A 14,578-nucleotide genomic window follows, 5' to 3' on the forward strand; every position below is an offset into this window, starting at 1 on the left:
TATCTATCTATCTATCTATAGCATTTACAATAAAACAGTAATATGCTTGCTGAGGTATTCACAGAATACAGTGAATGGTTTCTACTGAAGTACGGTCTCTGAATGTAAGAAGTATATGTGTTGCGTTTGCTGTGGTAGGCAGGTGAGAGTTCAGACTTTCTACTGATGATAGTTTGCTTCTGTCACACACTAGATACTCTGCATGCGTAACGTTTACTGGAAGGATGAGGAAGATTTTATGTTATACTAGTAAAGGCTGCAGCAATGCCAAGGATGCATTGCTGACATATATTGGTGGTATGTAGTCCTTTCCCCCTCTTGTCTCCTCTCTTTCAGATTTTGTGATATGAAGTTTGGAGGGTAAGACAAAATGGTGTACACCAGCCACTGGGTTGAGCTTTCACCTGTCTAATGCTACTGGGTCAGTGCAAATGAAGGAGAGGCAACAAGGAAAGGAGAACAGTGTACATTGTTTGACAAGAGTCATGTGTAATGTTAGTGTCAGTGAGACCTGTTCTTCTTTGCTACACTCAGGTTGATTCCCTATAAAATTTCTGTTTGTTGTTTTATATAGATATGATTTTTTTTAATATTCAGTACAAATATACATATGCAATTTCATTATAAGATATATTTTCTTTTCAAGGAATATTCTTGAAGAATCATGAAGTGCAAAAGCAAGGTTTGTTCTTGGAAACATTTCCAAATTAATCTCTAGTCAAACCAATTGAAGACCCTCTAAAGCATTTTCACCGTCTGCACTCAATGGTATCTTTAAAACTGCTCTGAAATGCACATTTTCCACTTCAAGTCAGCACAGCAAGACTGGCTTCATCAGTCTAAACATACTAGATTTTTAAGGTTGGATTTAAATAAGTATGTGATTGAATTCTGGTGGAACATGGTGCAGGTCCATGTATATGTTCAGGGACTTATAAATGCCCTGCTTACAACCACCTCTAGTAGAGAAAGGCCACTGTGCGATTGTCCAAAATTAGCCTGTACCTTTGACAAATGGGCCCCATCTAGGCGCAAGCCCTTGCTCCTTCTTGATAGACACTCAAATCCAAGCAAATCAATTTAGATCACTGGCAATGTGGTACAAATGTCACTAAAACCTTTCACAGTGAAAGACTAATTATTAATGCAAAGGAACCACAAAAATGTTGACAGAAACCAGGATCCAGGGGATGTTTCCATATAGGGTCATGCAACATGGTGAAACTTTGTCATCATGTTCTGAGGCGCAGTTTTACAAAAATACATGCATCATGTTATCTTTTTGGATATAGTTAATGTGAAGAAATATATGATTGGCTCTGTGTGATATACTTTCTATGCCAGGTCTGCAGATGGAAATATAGTTAGATAAGTTGGTGCTGTGTTGTTAGTAACTTCCACAATGAAACAACCCTTGCTTGTTGGCAGGAATATTGAGTAAGGACTGGGAAGTCTGGCCAATGCTTTGGGCACCAAAAGTTGAAAGAATATTAAATTTCATAAGAATTTTTCATTTTAATATGAAAGCAGTTCCTCAGCGACACACACACACCCACACCATTCAAAACACAAGAAGTAGAAATATCAGTGGATGTTGCATGTGCTTAGTCATGCACACGCACGTTGTCCTTACTCCACAAAATTTCTTTTCTTATTATAATTTACCAAACATTTGGGACTTTTTTTTTTTCTTTAAAAAAAGACAGTTCAATCAAAATAGGTCTTAAGTCTTGCTCTTTTAACTATGAGGGAGCCATTCTTTTGATAATACAGTATTAAGGTATATCCTCAAAGTTTTCATAATCATCCCTTTATGATTCAGCATCTCACAACACTCTGTCTGACACCCTTGAATAGAATAGTAGATCCAAAACTGAGTGCATGTTAGCAACAGTCAGATTTTGTGTGTCGGAAGAATTACACTATTGGCCTCGATGACACACCTAAGATTAAAAAAGTAGAAGGGGCCATTTCAAATGTAGGACACAGCTTAGAACAGAGGACATCTCTCTTCAGGTGGTTTTAGGATGATCTGTCATCATGGGGGCTCCCATCTGAGTTTTCTGTCTCCCCTTCGGAAATGGCTTGCATGGGGGCTGTGTAGAGGCGGCTGCGTGTACTGTAGCGGCTGCTGTTGGCTACAGGTGGGATCCGAGAACGTCCCTGTCGAGATGCAGCTGACATAGGCAGGGTTTTGGGGGTGAAACTCTCCGAATTGGCCCTGGGAAAAAGGCCGGGTATCTGGATTGGCTCCAGGCCAGAAATGGGGGGCTCCTGGAGTGTAGAGAGTTGCTCCTCAGCCTGTCTAATGGGCCCTTCCTGAAGGGACTCCCCAGGGGTTTTAGGGGTGATAGGGCTCTTCAGAATCTCTGTAGCTGACATGCGGTAGCTGGAATCAGACCTGCTACCTTTCTTCAGCAACAGGAGCTTAAACTCCTCGTTGGACGTGCTGGATTTCTTGGCGCTGCGGTAGATTGGCACAGGGGCTCGTTGTGACCCAGCAGCACTGGGTAAGGTGGCTGGGATGTTGAGAGGAGGGGCTGGTGGAATAATGACGGTGGAGACAGGAGCCACTGGTGCTGTAGGGCAGAGACGAGACTTCGCATTTAAGTCTCCTGAATCTTTACGGCCCAGGACCTTTCTCTTGGATCTGAATGAGGAAATCACAGTATAATCTTAATTAAGATTTAGACGGGGATGAGATACATGGATAGACAAAATAACCATATCTAAAATGAACTAAAATCTGACAAACAGACATACAGTGCAGTAAGTATATAGACACCGCAGACACAGAGTCAAACAGGTTGACCATAAATGCAAAATGTACAGCACCTGTGTATCATGGCAAACAGGTCCTCAGTTGTACGGGTCTTGTTGGGTGATGTGATAATAATGTCATCATCCACTTTGGTGTCATCCGTCAGAGGGGAGAGTGAATTATCACTGGGCGTGGAATCTGTGGCACACAACATCCCTATCACATGTCATCTGGTTGTCTGATCTTTTAGTATACAAATTGTAAAATAACCATCCTTTAAACATCGCTCTCTGTTGCTGACTAGAGATTGGTACATGCTTAACCAGCTATTGTAGCAACACATGGCTCCTTATTTTACTTAAATAAAGAGCAGCACATTTCTGTGTTGTTTTCTGTAATCTTTACGAAAGAGTACTTCTGCTGCCAGGTGAAATAACTTACCTTTACTGAAGTAATCCTCAGTGTCAGGAGTGGTGGAGTCATCTTTGCTCTCCTGTGGCTGCTGCTGATGGGCACTTCTGGTAGCACCTGATGTCACTTCCTCCTCTTCTTCCTGATCTTCTTGTCCTCCTCTCCTTGCATCGCTGATTAGGTAAGGATGCGATGTCTCCATTGTAGTACCAGGCACTTTGACTGGACTAGCCCAGGGCCCTGAGTCTAAGTGGGATCCTCCAGCAAACTCATACGCTGGGGGTGGAGGGTGGTCCGATCGCATGCCTCCTCTGGAACATGCAGCCCTCGGTGGCTCTTTCACCTGCTCTTCCTCCTCCTCCTCCTCATCTTCATCATCATCATCATCCTGGGAGAATGAGCGCTCTCCCAAAACCCTAAACTCAGGGTGTGCATGAGCTGAGTGCGTGAGCCCTCTGAACTCTGTGTGCGAGTGGATATGCGTGTGTAGATCCACAGGCGAAGGGTGGGGGGCACGTGGCACAGGCCGATGCAAGGGTGAGCTGTCTTCGGAGAGTTCTGATGATGGGTCCATCCGGGTTCTGAAGGCCGTCATTGCCCAGAAGGTTCCAGGTCCATAGCGGTCTTGCCTGAGTAGCAGGCTTTCATAGGATGGAGGCCCATCGGGGTGGCGACCAGGGGGAGGTGGTTGCAAGTGTTCAGGGGAGGAGGTATGATCATGAGCTGGGGGTCTGGGAGGTGGTCTGCGGGGAGGGAGAGGCCTAGTGTTAATAGGAGGTGGAGCCAGAGAAGAAGCACTCGGAGGACATTTGGGTCTTGTGGCGGTCTCTGGTCCACTTGCTGTTTCGTGGTCTGTAGTGGCAGCACTATCTGTAGATTGGCTAACAGAATGGAGCTGCACTGAACGAAGAGCAGATGGAGTTATCGCCAATAGATTGGAGATGGGAATTGTTGGAGAGTTTAAACTTGGTGGTGGGTTGGTATTTGATGCCTCAGGGACCAACAACTTTGTTCCAGTGGCTAAAACATTTGCAACTCTGTGTTTGCTGTGGTGGAGTGTGTGCATGTGGTGTGTCCGGTGGGATAGCGTGTGTCTGATATATCCACCATGAAGAACATTGAGATCAAGTTGAGAAGGTGGAGGTGGGAAGTCTGGGTCTCTCTTATAGCCAGAGGAAATGGAAGCTCCATCTCTGGGGAAGTGCTGCAGAGAAGAGAGAGAAGACTTCCTCTCGGGCACTTTGGGCTTTCTCTTGCCAGTTGAGGGAGACAGAGGTCCTGGGAAGAACGCTGCCGAAGAAGAGGGCAAGGTCGACGTTGGAGTCTCTGATTGGCTGGAATAGCCACTTGATGGTGAGGCCAGGCCAGCCAGCTTCTCAGGTGACCCAAGTTTGAAGTCTCCAGGTGGGAGAGGTGGACTAGTTGGCCTGGTTTCTGAAGCCTGGGCAAGGGCCTGGGTTTGGGTTTCTGTGGAGGAGGAAGAGCTGTCTGGTGACTTGATACACTCCATGACAGTGGTGCCTGTGGCTGTGCTTGAATTAGACATGGACGTGTACTCACCATTGTTGGACTTCAGCTCAGTGTTGTGAAGCCACAGGTCTGCATAGTCAGATTGCACAGCACCTTCATCCTTAAATGAGTGTGTATCTGCAGAGCTGAAGGACATGGGCTCTACTATATCCACAGTTTCACCCAGTCCCATTCCCCAAGTTCCCAAAGGCTCTGCCACTAGACAAGATGTCTGTAATGGTTCTGGAGCACCTCCGAGCTCGAGCTCCAGTTCCAGCTTCATATCTGTGGAAGACAAGGTAAGCTCTTGTTCAATAACCGTCTTTGGTTGATCCTGATCTGCCTGTGTGTCCGTTCCAACATCAACACTACTACTGTTCTCCTTCAGCGAGGAGGTCCGTTTAGGTGGTGGAGGTTTGACTTTTGGTTTCCTCAGTGGACGACAGGTCCGCCCCAGGGTCATAGTGCCTGTTCTGAAGTCAGCTGAGGACTGGGGGTAAACTCCATGGGATAGCGGTCCTGACACAGTGTTGGATTGGCCACAGTCAGGTCCTGGGTCTGCATAGTTATACATGTATCCTCTGTAACTCTGATTACACTCCCCAAAATGCAGAGAAGAGGAGTAGAAACCCTCTGTATCAGATGGGTAATGAGAGCCAGGCTCTTTTTCAGTGTTGCTGGTCTTGTTGTCACTGAAACAGGTTTGGTCTTCTAGACCTTGTTTGGAGCTGTACTCTTGGGATAACCCATGGCTTTGTGTCTGGTCAGGGTCATGATCTGGATCAGTCTGATCTTGGTCTGGAGGGTATGTCCACTCCCCCTCACTGGCTGTACTGACCCCTGCATCGTCCAGCTGGTCTGTGGCAGAGGATGTGAATGAGCTTGACCTGTGGCCCTGGCCCTGGGGTCTGAGGTCAGAGTGGTATGAGGGATCCAGGGAGAATCCCTCATCAATGGCATTGGGCACAGTGTTGAGTGACAGCTCTGAGTCGCAGTGGGATGAGCCTGTCAGTGGTGGTGAAGAGGGTGGGGGGATGGTTTCAGATGTCTGAGAGGGGCAGGTGGAGCTGGAACCACTCCAGTTCCCACTCGACGACTGATGGTCCTCCTTGTGGTCCACATGGCTGCCTAGAACCCCTGTTGTAGACACAGAGTGAATAGGGCTGCTGAAAGTGTCTGAACTCGATGAGATCTCACAGCTGCCCATGTCAGCCTTGCGGGGCAAACGAGAACGGCCTCTCTCCATCCAGCTATGCTCTGGGCTCCCTCCTCCTCCACCGCCTCTGTCTCTTTCCCCAGATCTCTGCAACCTTTTTAGGCTTCCAAGTTGCAGTGGCTCAGGAGCTGCCTGGTCATCTGTGCTCTCTTCTTCATCCTTCATCAACATCATCTTCATTCTTGGACTAGGGCCAGGTGGAATAAAGTCCTCTGCTTCGTATGGTGACAACTCCTCGTCTTCGTCATCATCATCATAATTGTCATCGTCATCCTCATCACTGTCCATCAGGCGTCCACCCTCTCGCGGTAGACTACGAGAGCGCAAACGTCCACCGTGGGCTGCAACACTGGTGTATGTGGAGTCTGACTGGTCACCCAGGGAAGAAATGTTGCCTGTTGAATGGGACAGAGAGGCAGGGATTCCCTGATGGCCACGCTGAGCTCTGATGCGCCTTCTGGAGGGAGCAGCTGTACCTGAAGAAGGAAAGACAGAAGAGAGAGGGGGGAACAGAGGGTGACATTTCTTAATTCATACGGATGTCGACCATATGGACTATACCAGGTTACCATAAATAAGTAATTCCAGTTTGATGGATCTAGTTTGAAGATGAAAGTATACTGGTTTGATATTATTGTCAGGCTTCAGATGGTTGTCCTGTTCCTACAAATCATTGCAGGAATAACAAACATTTTGTAATTGAATTTATAACATGAATGACTCAAACAATTTCCTTGTCCTAATCCATAGCAAATATATAGGAGCCTAGAAGACTAAAAGGAACTACAATCAAGAACCAAATATACTTGTCCCTCCTCAGAAACTTACATGCTATAAGGAAATCATCTGTCTGACAGCCAGAGTCACGAGTGTGATGAAGGCGACCACTGATTGAGAGGTCTTCTTCACAGAGAGAGAGTTGGTGAGGGTTGGCATGGATGATCACTGTGCGCTCTCTTGCTACGGGTGATTCATCTGAGTCTAAATTCAAAGAGACAAAGCATGTTGAGTGTCTGAAATATCAGGTATAAACCTTTCTTAAAGGGAAATCGTGTGTTTTTTTTAACAACATATTCTTATCTTTGTAATTTTGGCCTTTGGTTCTACAGGTAATGGTAACATTTAAAACCTGTAAGTTTTCCTCAAACTATATTATTTGGATGGAAAAAACAATGGTGCAAGCATCTTAAAATGTACATGACAATTGTCTATTGCATTATGAAACTACATGCATGTGTAACTAGGGGTAAATTGTTGAACCAGGAGGTATCTCACAAGTATCCTAGTATAGTTTGGGTTGGACAGTTTTAACAGACCAAGTATTTTTGTCTGTATGTGATTATTTATTTAGCTATAGCTTGCCTTCGTGGACTCATGGCTGTATTAGTCACCTCATCCCTGGATCTTAGCAATTAAATTGGTAAAATATTAATAAAACTGAGAGCAACTAGCAAAACCTAAGAAAATAAAGACCCATACAGTATAATACCCCTACATTTTCCACCAATGAGCAAGTGTGCTCTATAACATACCCATGTCGTGTTGTACTCTTTTGGGTATTCCTGTGATAGTCTTTCTCCTCCTCAGCTTCCTCCTCCTCTGAAGAACTGACTGGGAATGGACTAGAGAGCAACGAGCACTTGCTTCCCTGTCAAACCCAACTCCTGCAATAACAACAGAATATAAATAGAGGTTGAAAATGCTTGCAATGTTATGTCTATAATGTTATTTCTAATAATAATCTTTCTGCTCATTCCCATATGGTTTTATGGTTAGAAATCCTGGTTTTCATGCAAGCAGTCTGGGCTTGATTCCTTATTTGGTGACAGTTGCTGTAATTAGTTAGCACTGCCTCACAATAAGAAGGTTCCTGGTTTGATCCTCACTAGGGAAAACCTCACTCTTGCTTAATTTTCCTGTTTTTCTTCTTTATCTTACCTGTAACGTTGATGGGGATGATGCAGGAGGAGATGGCATGAGAATCGGCAGCTGTCTTCTGATCTGATGGTGGGAGGTTTTCCTTTGACCAGTTTGTCTGTTTATCCTGGGTTGAGGGGGCACTAGGGGCTGAGGCCTTGGCTCTGTGGCCTCCCAGGACCTCACCACCTTCGCCTTCTGCTGTCGAGGTAGCCTGGAAGACACAGACAGACAGCAGCAACTTTATAGTAGGTGCTGATTCAGTCTTACAGTTTCAATACACAGTAAAAGTCACTAGACACTATTTTACATTTGCTCTAAAATCAATAGATATGTAATGACAAAAAAGATACCAAAGGTAGTGCTGAGGGAAGCTATCTAGATATATGAACTACTGAACTAAAGTGATCAGAAGAGAAACAGAAAGTTAAAACAACACAAACGCTTAATACCTTTCTACTCCATGGAATGAAGATGCAACCTTCAATAGGGTGAAGTGAGTAAAAGCACTCAAACTACGAACACAAAATACGACAAAAGAAAAACAAAAGAACAGATGACATGACATGCCTAATCCAAGAGGTTAGATCATTTTAAATAAAAAGATTAAAGGAAAGTCAAAAGGTGAAAGATGAATGAGACAGACAAATTATTGTTTAATTTTCCAGTTTCCTCTCTCTAGCAGTCTTAAAAGTTCTCCACTATGGCAAAATCATATGGTCCCTTTTGTCACCTAATATATTGCCCTCATATACCCTGTCTTTCAATAACTACATTAGAGTAAACCTGAGTTAAAATGCATGGCAGTAGAAGTCTAGAATAGTTCATAGTTCACCATTCACACATCTCCCTTACCTTTCTTTGGATCGTCTGCATATCTGCTTCTCTCCCTGGTCTCTCCTGTGGCAGCAGAAAAACACATACATACAAACTTGCTGAGTGTGCAAGCATAGGTAAAACTGGTGAAGTCTGTAAGCAGTGAAATTAGACGTGTTTCTTTCTTTTATCTGTCAGTGAATTTTCTTACTTTTCTCTGAATGGTCTGGATCTCTGTTTCTCTCACAGTCCTCTCCTTCAAGAGATTCAGAAAGAAGGGAAAGAGAAAAAAAAAGTTTACTGGAATCTAATGTAGTACTGTAGATGTCAGATAAACCCTCCGACACACAGCAGTAACTGTACACACAGGTGGATATCTTACACAAGTGTCTACATGTTAGACATTAACAGACATGAACACACAGACAAATTTCTGTTTTACCTTCCTGGGTTGATAGTCTAACTCTCGCTCCCTCTCTGCTCTCTCTTGCTGCATGGCAACATTAGAATGAAATATTATGTCAGTTTATTGTAACACATATTTTAGAAGAACCAAAGATGTCAATAAGAACAAAAAATATGAAATAAAACAATATGAATAGGGAAAATGGTAAATGTGTTTCCTTGGTGTTCTACTCAATGTGTCTTTAATGTCTCCCTCACTATCCCATACCTCACTCAAGCAACTCTCGTCACATAAGTCACATAAGCCCAGAATTCATTGGCCTACAGGTGTGGACTGCTTGACAAGGAATACAATCACATAATGTAGTCTTCGTTCCTGCCATTTAAAGTAAACCATTTTTGGAGAACGTCCTCTAATTGGTTGATTGTGAGATATGTCATATTTCCACTTGTGCACAGTGCGTTGTCCTCACCGCTCGTGCCAGGCGACTCCTCTGTTGCCGGCGGATGGAGTGTGGTGAGGGGAAGGTGGGCATGGGGGGTGCCACTGAGATAGAGATGGTCACCCTGTTTTTCTCTCGACTTGTTGAGCGGTGGCGGTGTTGTTCGTCTGTGAAACCCAAACACCCACACATAAAAACTCACAATCCATGTCATTTGTACACATAACATTATGAAACAGCAGCCTCAGTCTCTCACCTCGGTGCAGGGCTCTGAGACTGAGCTGAGCGTTTCTGTGCAGCTCCTCCAGACATGGTGGCCGGGTACAAGGATGAAACACGTTGTGTTGCTGGTGCCATGGAGCCTGATAGTGTAGTGACAGCTTGCTCTCTATATCCAGATTTGACACCGCTAAGTTGAGAGGGGAGAGAGACAGAACATGTTAAATCTTTATGATGACTCTGCAATAAAACAAATCATGACTGGTTTGCACATAAAAAAAGTGTTTTGACCCGAACATTTGCTGTATGTGTCTGTACATCTAATTAAAGTGTTTGTGTGTATAAACAGTATAGTGTGCTTTTCTTTTACATGCCTGTTTAACTGAGCCTGACCTTCCTGATCAAAACTTGCATCAACAGATACTTTGTGACTTCTTGTCACTATATGAAGCTGATTTTGTCTTGTCCCTGTTCCAAACATACAAACCTTTGTGCGATTTTATCTAATCAAAGGAAACTAGGAAACTAAGAACCTATTTTTTAACCTTACAGACCCATGACCATTAACTAATTAGCAGGCCTGGGGGTAAAAAATGTGCTGTGAGTCCACGTTCTTCCTGTACTCTTTGCGTCCAAGTCTGTTACCCCCAAAAGCAGAAGTAGAACAGACTACAATCATTAACTAAAACCTCTGGAACACTACTTGTTGCCAGGTGGGCTGAATGTCAATAAGTTTGAGGTATTTTGTATTAAACACAATTATTTAGAAATGTGCACAATATGTTTTTATTATCAAATAAAATACTAAAGATCTTAATACTGCATTTTTACATAGTACAGTAAAGATGCAGGATCCACTTGAGGCCCTTTTGGTGCACTCTCAAACAAAACTGCAATTAATCAAATTAACTCATTGTATGTCACAAACCACTCACATACTTTTAAAATTAGGTTTTTGGGTTCGCCTGTCTGGGGTTGCAGATGCCCACACTGCCCAATTGGTAACCCAGCTTTGTTTAGGCCTTAATGTAGAATATTTATTATTATCAAAATCTAATAATAACCTCAGCTCTCAGTGCCTCTTCCATCAGCATCAGAGAGAAAAGAGAAATTGCAATAAAATTAGATCAAGACCAGGCTTTACAATTTACCACCTACAATGCCTCACACTAAAGGCAGAAAAAAAGAAAAATAATGTTTTAAGTTGATACACACACAAAAAAACTAGTCTGATGCAAGGCATATCATCATACTGTCAATATTGCACATTAAAGAGACAAGGCTGCAACACGCCAGCAGGTGGCAGCTAAACACACCTCACCACTGCAACTCTGCATACACCAACAGACCACTGTAGTCTCTCACAGTCCTCCATGTTTATTGCCACCACAATGCATTTTTATCAGACAACACAACAAACTATGAATGAGAATCTCTAACTTTCATTTCCAAAGATTGAAACGCTTGATCTACAGACGAGGAGAGAGAGACAGAGAAGGACTGTGATTATCCATTTCTCTTATCTGCTCTCAGGGCCCCTTTAGCTTTTTCTTATGAATCCTATTTCCTCTCTTTTAACTCAGAATTCAAAATGCAATTGTGTCCTTGAAAGCCACACTGTACATCAGTAGCCAGGCAACCTTTCATTGCTAATCAAGGCTTGTATTTGCCCGCAATTAAATCAGCGAGCTCACATCAGCAGCATTTGGCCAATTTAAACTACGAGGTTAAAGAAGCACAGCAGGCCAGCTTATTCACACTAAATAAACAATTACACAGTGTACTGTCCTCAAGACTGTCACATACAGATTAAGTTATTTTCTTGTTTTGCATATCACACCTTATGTCCTTAACATGAAGATTATGATTATAAAATACAACCAAAATACTCAGCTGTACAAACTCACTTGGCAGATGAAGCAGAGGAAAAACAGTGAGGGTAATAAAACCAATTTAAATACATTCAAGAAACCACCATAATGGCGTTTGTCAATTTAGGTACTATTTTTGCTTACTCTAAAAGCTGAAATGATAGAATATTCTTGGAGACCATCATTCAACTGACAGATCTGCAAAATCTGCAAAAAAGGGGGGATTCCTTATATTTTGTTATTTTTGGTTGTGAGTGGAAATTACCATTGAAAGAGGAAAAAAGAGGGACAGAGAAGTAGAATACTGAAACCACGTTTGACAAAAGGTGTTTCTTTGAAAACAGTCTCTAGAAGACCTAGTTGTTGTGACACACTTAAATTAGTGGATTTGTTACTGTAGCTTTCCTGCCAGCCCACTTCCCCGATCGTCCCTTCATTCTCCTCCTCTTTGATACTCTTAACACTCTTGGTCGCTTGCTGCTGCTATGTAGTATTGTAGAATATGTCATCAAAAAACTATTTTTTATTTAAAGATCCCCTCTAGACATGTTTAAGACATATAACATATAACACTGTTGCTTTTATATGTTTATTCTACAAAAAACAAATCTTAAAACCATGTCTACTCCTTTTCCCGCAGACAAGAAGAAGAATCCAGAATATATGAACATTAGTTTAGCCACAGGACACAAAATGTCACATATACTTTACTGGAAAACGCATTCTTAATTTATGTGTGCTGGAGGTTTCATGTTTCCACATCACACTTGTTTATGTTGCATACTGGCCCACAATTGACTCCAAAAAGGTTGTGATATCGACGCCTGTGTGCTTGAATGTAGACGCCCTAAATACTTTCTGCACAGTGAAGCTCAAACATTCAAATGAAGCAGCAAAAAGCAAAGCGACATTCTCGGTAGAGGGGGATTTCAATATATAACTATTAAATCTAGAAATTTTTTTGAATGCATGCATATCTAACAAAACATCAGCAATGTTGATTGACATTAGATCTAGCTTAGTCCATTGTCAGGCTGCAGCAAAAATGTCCACCAAACAAACGTTAAAAAAAATGTATTCAATTAATATCAGACTGGTGCACACATGGTGAATCTGTGGTTTCCTCTTGACCATGTGTTCCACTATCTCACCAGCCTTCTCTCTGGTGGCTGACATAGCCCTAAAAAAGCTCAGCAAAACATGAACAATGCAGTGATTGAAAGTTTATTTTTGGGGAAAATAAATATTTTTCCAAAATAAACTATCAGAAGCATGTAATAAAACTTTTATATTCAGCATCCTATCGAGTTACACTCTTTACCCTACCTGCATTGCCTCGCTCCTGCCTTGCTCTTGTTGTGCTGCACCTATTCTTCCTCTGCATTCGATTAAGCGTATGCTGAGAGTTACCCATTGCTAACATCCAGGACCAGCCAAGACATGACTGAGCACACATACACACTCTGTCTAGAGTCTAATGCTGTCTCTCTCGCTCTCTTTTTGTCTTTTACCCAGGATCCCTCTTCTTCTTACTGTATTCCTCCATCTCTGTTTTCCCTCATCCTGAAATCTGCAGGTGCAGTGTCAGCAACTTGCAGTGTCATCATCAGGGCTTGCATGCCAACAGCACCAAGAGAGGAGAGGAGAGGAGAGGAGAGGAGGTACAGTGAATAAGAAGGTAGAAAACACTATATAATAAATGCAGTGCAATACAGAAAACAGGGTAATGCAGCAATTCATGGGGGCCAAGCGATCTAAAAGATTACACAGAAGCAATACAAATGTTTGTGGTTCAGTTGTGTATGTACTTTGATGCAATTTGATCTCTTTGCTAAAAATGTTTGACAAAGGGCTTGATCTGAAAGACAGACATTAAAGGTGCACTATGCACTCTTAATTTTTTTCTCAAATCGTAGGCATCTCTCCTTGATCCGCTAGCTGCCTGCCCCCATTTAGGGACGGTCTTCTGTAGGGCATGGCTGGCCGTAGGCTGTAGCTGATCCGGTAAAGTGACGAAAGCGTTCGTAGCGGCCACATTAATTTGGAAGGTCAAGACGAACTGAAAAAAAAAAAAAAAAAAAAAAAAAAAAAAAAAAAAAAAAAAAAATAAAAAAAAAAACCAAAAAAAAAAAAAAAAAAAAAAAAAAAAAAAAAAAAAAAAAAAAAGAAAAAAAAAAAAAAAAAAAAAAAAAAAAAATAAAAAAAAAAAAAAAAAAAAAAAAAAAAAAAAAAAAAAAAAAAAAAAAAAAAAAAAAAAAAAAAAAAAAAAAAAAAAAAAAAGAAAAAAAAAAAAAAAAAAAAAAAAAAAAAAAAAAAAAAAAAAAAAAAAAATAAAAAAAAAAAAAAAAAAAAAAAAAAAAAAAAAAGAAAAAAAAAAAAAAAAAAAAAAAAAAAAAAAAAAAAAAAAAAAAAAAAAAAAAAAAAAAAAAAAAAAAAAAAAAAAAAAAAAAGAAAAAAAAAAAAAAAAAAAAAAAAAAAAAAAAAAAAAAAAAAAAAAAAAAAAAAAAAAAAAAAAAAAAAAAAAAAGAAGAACAAAAAAAAAAACCCACGACGCAACACACTTATTAAGTAATCGTATCAGACAACAACGATTTTTGTTATGTCGAGATAACGCAATAATAAGTCCGTTATCACGAGATAATAAAGTGCATAAAGATAAAACAAATGCCATGGCCCCGTGTCTCCGCCCTTCCGTATCTTTTGCATAAGCCTCATACCAAGAATTTCAATATATCACGTTGTAACTATAACCTCATATCGTAAACCATATTGTTCTAACAGCTTAGAATTGAACCATCAACTGAAGCAGTTGGAGTTAGCTCAGGCGCATCCCCTTAGCGACGTTAGCGTAGCACCACTCCCAGCTTTTGATTTCCATGTGCGTTCATCACAGGTTCACCCGGAAACATGGGGGGGAGGGCGAGCCCTTGCTCTGCTTTTGTTTGGTATTTACTTTGAACGGAACAAAAAAAAAAAAAACCCAGGACCGAGGTTGACCGTCATGCAGGGG

At 41.6% G+C, this 14,578-nt stretch overlaps 1 protein-coding gene across 1 annotated transcript in view; it reads right to left on the minus strand.

The window, feature by feature from the left end:
- Window positions 1-6: 6 nt before the first annotated feature.
- Window positions 7-14,578, minus strand: part of nhsb (Nance-Horan syndrome b (congenital cataracts and dental anomalies)) — a 50,264-nt gene continuing 35,692 nt past the window's right edge. Inside the window, exons 2-11 of the mRNA XM_035652018.1 lie at window positions 9,735-9,887; window positions 9,485-9,645; window positions 8,842-8,886; window positions 8,670-8,714; window positions 7,836-8,028; window positions 7,430-7,561; window positions 6,726-6,878; window positions 3,203-6,373; window positions 2,836-2,959; window positions 7-2,650 (exon numbers count right to left, since the gene is read on the minus strand). Coding sequence (XP_035507911.1) covers window positions 2,023-2,650; window positions 2,836-2,959; window positions 3,203-6,373; window positions 6,726-6,878; window positions 7,430-7,561; window positions 7,836-8,028; window positions 8,670-8,714; window positions 8,842-8,886; window positions 9,485-9,645; window positions 9,735-9,887 — 4,805 coding nt within the window. The 3' untranslated portion in view covers window positions 7-2,022. The remainder of the gene's footprint in view (window positions 2,651-2,835; window positions 2,960-3,202; window positions 6,374-6,725; window positions 6,879-7,429; window positions 7,562-7,835; window positions 8,029-8,669; window positions 8,715-8,841; window positions 8,887-9,484; window positions 9,646-9,734; window positions 9,888-14,578) is intronic.

The sequence above is a fragment of the Morone saxatilis genome, unplaced genomic scaffold (genome assembly GCF_004916995.1).
Source record: "Morone saxatilis isolate NCDOM2014 unplaced genomic scaffold, NCSU_SB_2.0 Contig11, whole genome shotgun sequence".
NCBI lineage: Eukaryota > Metazoa > Chordata > Actinopteri > Moronidae > Morone > Morone saxatilis.